This window comes from Otolemur garnettii, unplaced genomic scaffold (genome assembly GCF_000181295.1).
Source record: "Otolemur garnettii isolate 467f Iridium unplaced genomic scaffold, OtoGar3 scaffold00129, whole genome shotgun sequence".
NCBI classification, from domain to species: Eukaryota; Metazoa; Chordata; class Mammalia; order Primates; family Galagidae; genus Otolemur; species Otolemur garnettii.
The window spans coordinates 734,028-742,426 of NW_003852524.1; the positions used below are offsets into that span (position 1 = coordinate 734,028).

An 8,399-nucleotide genomic window follows, 5' to 3' on the forward strand; every position below is an offset into this window, starting at 1 on the left:
AAAAAAAAAAGAACAAGTATGCAGGTTGGTCAGTGATATAATGAGGACCTCTCAGTCCTGGCTGTGGAGCGGGACAGGAGCATTAGTCCTCAAGTCATATCAAGGTTACTGCCCCCGAGACCACTGACCAATCGAATGCTAGTTTGCCTCAGGCAAGGGGCAACTGGTCAGGCTCCAGAGGAGCTGAGTGAGACCTCTCATGTTCTCTGATACTGTAGCTGAGACAGGTCGGTCACGCTGCTTTGGCAGGTATCAATTATTTTTCCTCTGGGGAAACAACAGGGCACATTTATTTTGCCACAAGCAAGAAGAGCCAGGCCATATCATGGCATTTGCAAGCTTTCTAGAAGCCACACAGTGATCAGAAACGTAAACTATGCCAGGGACTTCGTGTATTTGGTGTCGGTCAACCAGTCTTCCTTGGTCAAATGTCCTGGTGGAAATGAATGTGCCCAAGTACAGACAATGTGTCTTGTGACTGTTGGACATTTGTCATGTCACCTGTTTTAGCCACCTCCTTGTTCTTGTCCTCTTGACCATGAGCTCTCTAAACCTGAGTTCAGCTCTCACCAGTCAGGAGATAGCCCGCAGCAGGGCCTGGGGTTTCTAGTACCTCCGTGTCCCTCCTAAACTAGCCCTTCCACCCACGCACCTGGGAAGTACAGATGACTTTGCCGTTACAGGGAAATGGCTCAGCATTTGGAATTCCCCAGAGTACTGTGGCCACCAAGAGATATGGGAAGCCTACTCTGTGTGTGCAGCTTGTCACAGAAGGCCGAGCCCCTCTCACAGAGCTAGCTGGAGTGCTGCTGAGTCAGAGTTTCAAAAACAATGACATGCTCAACTAAGCAAGGACCTGGGCTCAGAACAGATGTTTCCAAGTTTTAACAAAACCAAATCTCAGCAGGTTTTAATATAATCCAAACAGAAGGTGCTCAAAGATTTGGCACACACAGCAGGTTGGTGGCTCTTTCCCTCTCAACTGTTCTCGTACATTGTAACCCTACAACTCACTGAAATGAGCTCACTGTTTTCTGCTGAAGCAGAAAGCTCTTGCTATGAAGTGTTTAGTGAAGGAGTTCATGTTGAATGGATATAGAATTTCAGTTGGGGAAGATGTAAAAATGTGAGAAATAGATGATGTGATGGTTGCACCACAATGTGAGTATTATGTGTATGTTACCACAATTTAAAAACAGTTTATTGAAAACTGCAGGCATATACATTTGGGGGGTGTGTGTGTGTGTGTGTAAAATACACTGTCAGTATTGAACATGGAAGCACTGTCCTTTTTCTCACAAGACCTTTCCCTTTTGGTGTTCATAAGAGAGTCCAGAATATTAGAATATTGAAAAGCAGAACCTGGGACCTATAAACATAAGAAAAGTTCTAAGTAATTAGATGGATCAATCTTTCTTAATTAAATGGTGGTGACAAGATTTTCTAACTATAAAAAATTGGGGCCAGTTGTGGTGGTTCATGCCGAGGTGGGTGGATTGCCTGAGCTCAGAAGTTCAAGACCAGCTTGAGCCAAGAGCGAACCTCCATCTCTAAAATTAGCCTGGTGTTGGGGCGGGCCCTTGTAGTCCCAGCTACTTGGGAGGCTGAGGCAAGAGAAACCCTTGAGCCCAAGAGTTTAAGGTTGCTTTGAGCTATGATGCCACAGCACTCCGCAAGGCTAACAAAGTGAGACTTGTCTCAAAAAAAAAAAAAAAATTCAAGGAATCATGTTCACTAAATAAGGGCCAGGGGCTGGTTGCCTTGGAGACCCTTGTACTGATTTTTGGATCTATTTTGACTCAGCCCTAAAAGGCTATTGGCAAAGGAACTCTAGAATATTTGAAGGATAACATTTTATGTTTTAAAATTTGAAAAAGTGTACTCAGAACATGAAAATACGTCTATTAATGATCTGAAACTACATGGAGAATTTGTGTCACTAACTAGGTCCACTGGAAAACTGTGTTAAGATTAGGATATCATTTTTCCTAACACTTCAGCCTTCTGTCAACACTTCAATTCCATATTGTGGTGGGAGGGATAACTGGGTAAGCTACAAACCACTACAGCAAATTATTGTGGTGAATGAGACCTCCCCAGGGAAAGGGATTATCATGCCGGTGGCCGCACCACTCAGGGGACTGCAAGTGATAGATTTGACTAAGGCTCCTTCTGGGCTCAAGAGGGAAGAATGTGTTCAATTATAGTGTCTGCTATGGGCGCAAGGGGAATGGAACATTTGGGCCTAGGTTAATTTAAGACAGGTGATACTAGCATCATTAGGACCAGCACACACAACAAGGCAGGGGTGACTTGCATACCTCTGAGCGCTGTTCTAATGGTTTTTCTCTTAGAACCCTAACTCTGTCCACCCTCCAAAACCTTGATTTCAATCTGGAATAGAAGTCAAGAGGACAGAGAACTTGGGTCTAATCACATCTTGAAAGGGAACTGACCACTATAGACAACTTGATGTAGGCCTTCAAATATTCCTCCAAAAGCTAGAAAAGACATTTTATTTCTTTCCTTTCCTTTTCTTTTTTTGGGGGACAGAGCCTCAAGCTGTTGGCCTGGGTAGAGTTCTGTGGCGTCACAGCTCATAGCAACTTCCAACTCTTGGGCTTAAGCAATTCTCTTGCCTCAGCCTCCCAAGTAGCTAGGACTATAGGTGCCTGCCACAATGCCTGGCTATTTTTTGGTTATAGTTGTCATTGTTGTTTGGTGGATTTGAACCCGCCGGCCTTGATGTATGTGGCTGGTGCCCAAGCCGCTTGAGCTACAGGCACCGAGCCAAGATATTTTAATTTAATCCCCTCAAATATACAACTGGATAGAGCTCAGAACTCAACACAGACAAGTAGTTCTTGCTGGGGAAAGGTATTTCTCAAAGAAAAGGCTGAGGTTGCTTATTTGCAATCTGAGGCTTCAGGGCCAGAAGTATGACACCATTTCTGATTTTTCTCAAAAGCATTTTTTGGAAAGCATTAAGAGGTAGAAATTATGAAAGTGCTTAGGGCGGCATTCAAAGGAAATCACATTTCATGCATTTATTGTATTCTTCTGTCTATAGTCAGGCTTTTGTCAAAAAAGGTGGAGGATTAATAAGGATACTGAGACAGCATAAAAGAAAAGTCAGGGGATACATTTCCCAACTTATTCTCAAGCTTTAATAACGCGTGAATTTATTTTAAAGAAAAAAGTCACAAAACTCCAAGAATAAAAAAAGACATGCTCACGTTCTTAAACCAACCCCGCTTTGAGAGCAAATGCCCTGATTGAAAATCCCTATGACTATAAATCACAAAAGAATCATTATGAATGAAAAATATCTGGCAAGACAAACATCTTTTCTTGTATCCATAAATAAAAACACAAATCAAAATATTTCTAATAGATTTAAAATTCCTAAAATCACCTCTTCAGATTTCCTGGCACTATCTGTAAAGAATGAAAAATACCTTCTCTAGCCTAAGACTTTGCAGCGAGTGATCTCAATATTTGTATTAAAAATAGCCTTTGGGGGCCTGGTTCATAAAATTTATATTACAGATATATAATTTTTTTAAGAAAAAGTAGCCTTTTTATTCCAACTCCTATTAAATGTCTGGCCCATGGTGGGTGCTTAATTAATGGATTAAAGGAAGAACTGAATGAATCTACACTAGCATATTTCACTCCAGAGGGTTTTCATAGTCTCTCGGTGTGTGTGCACCTGGGCGCCTGCACACAATGGTTATCTAGTTACTCTGAACTAAGAGGACTGTTCTTTAGACTTTTGCCACAGTGATTGAAAGGCTAAAAAAAAGTGTCTCCTTCTGTTTTTCCCTTTGTCTTTAACCTGGTAAGACAATAGTCAAACCAATAAATCCTACCAATTGCCAGCCACTACTAGCATCCAGTGGAAAGTGGCCAGGCTGCTGACCCACACGTCAGAGGGACCTCATGTCCCAGATTAGTAGACACAGGGCATGAACTAGGGGCATCTTAAAAAGACTGGTCATAACTTAAATTGTAGGTGGCTTATGATGAGATTATAGCCTCCCTTTTTAGGGGAAACAGAAGAAGAAATAACAATTTTTTTTTTTTTCAGTAAAACACATACAATTCTTAATTCCAGGTAAAAGAAAATTAAGGTGATCAGGTTTTCTCTATGAATATATACCACTCTGTGAGGTGGTGGTGACCATTACTCATGGATGGACTCAGAGATAAGGACATTTTCTTAGAGAATTGTGCCCATAGCAAATCCTTGCAATTTTTCACTGTTTTTCCTGGCTTATGCCATACTTACATTGAAAATCATTCAACAGTTTAAAGGAAAACCATAGATATCTACCAAGACAGACAGTATTTTCTATTAATTTCTGGAAGGCGAATGAGACTTCCAGGGTCAATGTCTTTGATAATCAAAATCAAACGATGCCAGAGGCCAACCCTTAGCATTTGTCAATAAGGACATGATCCCAAAGGAAAAGCTTGATTTTCTAAACTGATTCCTGACTTGATATGAAAGTATGCTTCCATAAGGGACTTGGAAATAGCCACGGTGCTCTTTCCCTCCCCTCCTCAATTTAACATTAGCTCAGCTATTAATGGGCCTTAGAGAGAGGACCGTAGTTTATAAGCCCCTGGAAGTGTATTTTTAGAGGTGCTTGAAAATCAGCATGTTTTATGTGAACTGAACAATGTACAATTATTTAAGAGGAGGGAGGGAGAAGGGAAACCCAAGTGGGAGTCACTTAAGAACTCAAATGTATTCATTGTAACTTTCCTACAGCAAACAAGATAGGCCCTTCAGAGTGTTTGTTTCTTTGTTCACTCTTAATAAATTATGGGTATGTAGCGACAAAGAGAGGGGGAGGAAACCGAAGGAGAGAAGACACTCACCTAGTTCCGGTGCTTTGCTTAGCACAAATGCATAAGCCCAGAATTTGCTGACAGGTCCAATGTAAAAACTCTGGTCACAAACTGACTGCTTCAGGCCTTTGGTCATCAAAATGTACACCATATAAGCACCAGTTCGAAGAGCACCAAATATACTTTATAACAAAAAGAGAAAAGAAAACACATTTGAGAAACCAATTTCGTTTCTGACATTAACCACACTTGGAAGACTGGTTGACCACTGGCAGGAAATAGGCATAGAGGAAGAAGCATTTGCATTTAGGTGGAAGCATCTTAAAATGCTCTGTAAATAAGACCTAATAAAACTTCTCAAGCACTTTATCCTGAAACCACAGATGATGCCAGTTACTCTCCATCAGTGTTCCAAGGAAGGGGAAGTGATCCAGAGCAGGGTCTCATAAAGAACTTTGATGACTTTTGTGTTTCAGCTTGAAACAACTGTTCCTCGGGGGAAGAGATTAGTGTGGCTGCAAACTCTTGGAATCACCTCCGTCCTGCCCTATGTCCAATCAGTCTCCAAGCCCCACTGGCTCTATCCCTTGCAAAGGAGTTATCACTTTAAGCTAACACCTTCCACCTCTGGACTGGCCGTATCAGTCTCTCTGTGGATTCCTGCAGCAGGCTCCAAGCCACTGTCCTTGGTGAGACCTTTATACTCTGTGGTCCATCTTTGTCATAGCAACTCCTTCAAAGCTGAGCTCTACTGTCAGCTGCTCCAGGAAGCCCACCCAGGCAGGATAAGTGCTCCTGCTAACACTGCTCTAACACTGTTCTTCAATGCCCTATAATAGGCTTATCTCCACATAAGCACAGCTACTCAGTAAAGATTGTTGACAAAGCAAAATATTGCTGAAAATATGCAACAAACAAACAAACTGAAAAATTTTTTTAAATCAAGGAACTGGCAAGGAAACAGGAGAGCTCTGAAATGTGTTGAGCTCAATGCCACCTGAAGGGTGAAAGGCCTTGGCAACTGGAATGCGGAGTTTCCAGGATGGAGCGTCTGTTTCCTTGTGTGCAGACCACACCAGTGTGGAAAGGAGAGCAGGCTGACCATGTGGGAAAGGTGTGCCTGCCCACGAGGGCAGCATCCTCTTCTAGAAGTCCAATAACAAATCTGTGAACAACTGTGGAATTAACTGAGTGACAGTCTCACCAAACTGAGAAATAGAGCTTTCTTTTCCCGTCAGAGGCACTACCTTTTATTTAAAATGTGCTAAAGTTGCTCTAGAATAAATCATTCCTCTAGGCTAATCTGTCCATAAAACACGTAACCACCAAGGAGAAGTAAAGGTCAACTTTGCACAAAATCAAGGTAATGAAGTTGAACTCCTGGCAATTGCCTATTAAGTTGGAACTTTGTTAAGTAGCTTCTCTGTAAAGGCATAAAGTAACACATCAAACGGTGTTACTCTTTCCAAAGCATGAAATAGTTCTGTATAGGATTATAGTCATTTTATAGTTGTAGATACTGTTCAATCTTTCAGTGGCTCCCCTCTACACTTAAAATGAAACCCCTCATTCCTTACCAGGACCTAAAAGGCTTCCTTGAAGTGCTTCCTTCTCTCTGCCTTCTCTTTCCTCACTTCCTGCCATTCTCTTTCTGTTCACTGTCAGTCAATCATTCCAGCACTTACACATGCTGTTTTCTGCCTCAGGACCTTTGCATATGCTTTACCTCTGCTTTGAGAGTTTTCCTCCACTGTTTACTCCAACACTGGCTTCTTACTTTCTTATTTCCTCTTAATGGAATGACAAACCTTTACAGTCAATTATTCATCCTAATTTGGGGGTGGGAGATGCATTTCATTAGCAAAATCAGGTAATGGAGATTCTTCTGGCTTATATGATTCTTCTGTTTTGTCTTAACCTCACCAGATGATAGCTACATTTTAATATGAGAACTTGCCACCATCACCAAATTATTAAAATATTGCACCTAGGACCCACTGAGTTACTCCTGTAGAAGGTAACGTAGAAATATGGATGTGGCATTTCCACTGAGCATATGCACAGACAATACTCAAGAGCCAAGTACCTTCCCCCTTTTCCATATTAGGAGAATAATTATTTTATTTAAGTTCTTCTAATTTTTTGTTTCCCCATAGAAGCTGACTTTATCTCTAATTTAGGAATAAGTCTTGAATACCTAAGCCAGTTTCAGTAATCCCATTTTCCTTAACAGTGGTTTGTTAGGGTGGGTACATGACCCAAATCTAACAAATGTTTCCTTGCTCTTTAATATGTGTCTAGATATATAGCAGCCATCCGGCAGCCATGCAGGGGCCACATTGAGGATGAGGCCAACTCAGGATGGCAAAATAGTTCTTTAAAATGTGACTGAGCTGCTGATTTAAACAATCTCTCAGCGACCCTATGTCAAGACTTCTTGTTCTTAAGATCAAAAAATATTACTTATTGCCTAAGCAATTGGGAGGTTTGCTTTCTATTACTTGCAGCCCAAAGCATCCCAGAACACAGAGCACACAAAAAAAGTCTACTGATTTTCAGTAGATTTTTGAACACGAGTTAATATTCTGTGCAGAAGTTCCGCCTGAAGCTATACAATGCATCTATAATCATAGATACTGCTGGTGAGTTACTTACATCAGTTATCTGCTTTTCATATACCAGCAGAGGAGGTGTTAATGGCTTTTATACAAGCCCAAAGCAAGGTAACACACAATGACATGCTTCCAAAATGCACCAATCTTTGCTCACTGGTCCCAGATTGATGATTTTTCTAAACAGTTTTTCTGAGCATACTTTATAAAGCATCCACTTTCCTTCTGATTTCAGCCCACCAAATCCAGAAATCACACAGCCGAGAACGCTTTCTTTACTGTATCGGCTGCCAGGCTGTGTGCCTCAGATCGGACCACAGTAAATACAAAGAACATCCTTTTGAAATAAGTTACTTTCCTTTCATCCTTGTCTGTCCCAAAATCACTGTATTAATTATTTATTCCCAAATCCTATGGTATTAACACAATTTAATTTATTCTTTCAAGTGATATATATTCATCAGCATAGCTTTAGATTCTATAGCTTTAGATTTTCTAGGGTGAAAAAATAAATCAGTAAGCTAACTCTGGTAGCGGCGGTGGTCCCAGAAGACTTCAGAGGAAGCAGGATTAGAATTAGTGGCACCTGAGTATTTACAAGTTTACAGGTTAGGGTATGGAGAGGTCATTTTAGAGCACTGAAGGATATCACAGTGACCTAAAATATTGCTGACAGCAAGTGTATAGCACATATTATTGTCCCATAACTAGACATAAGCCTCATTCCCTAAGCTCTGAACAATAAGGCTGACTCAGAATAGAGGACAGTGGCCCTTTTCAGGGACACCGTCAGTGCCAGCCATTGGGCCCATGTGTCTGTGGGCAAAGGCACATTGTTGGGGTGTGACAATGCTGCTGCTGGGGAGCTGTGGGGGGGATGCTGCTCGGCCAGTGGGGTGATTGTCATTTGTGGAAAGCCACCAGCTCTGC

The 8,399-nt window shown here is 41.5% G+C and overlaps 1 protein-coding gene across 1 annotated transcript in view; it reads right to left on the reverse strand.

Annotated features, from left to right (window-relative positions):
• The window catches only part of ELOVL6 (ELOVL fatty acid elongase 6), a 138,093-nt gene that overhangs the window by 8,110 nt on the left and 121,584 nt on the right, over positions 1-8,399 (reverse strand). Inside the window, exon 4 of the mRNA XM_012810357.2 lies at positions 4,888-5,039. Within this exon, the coding sequence (XP_012665811.1) occupies positions 4,888-5,039 (152 nt within the window). The remainder of the gene's footprint in view (positions 1-4,887; positions 5,040-8,399) is intronic.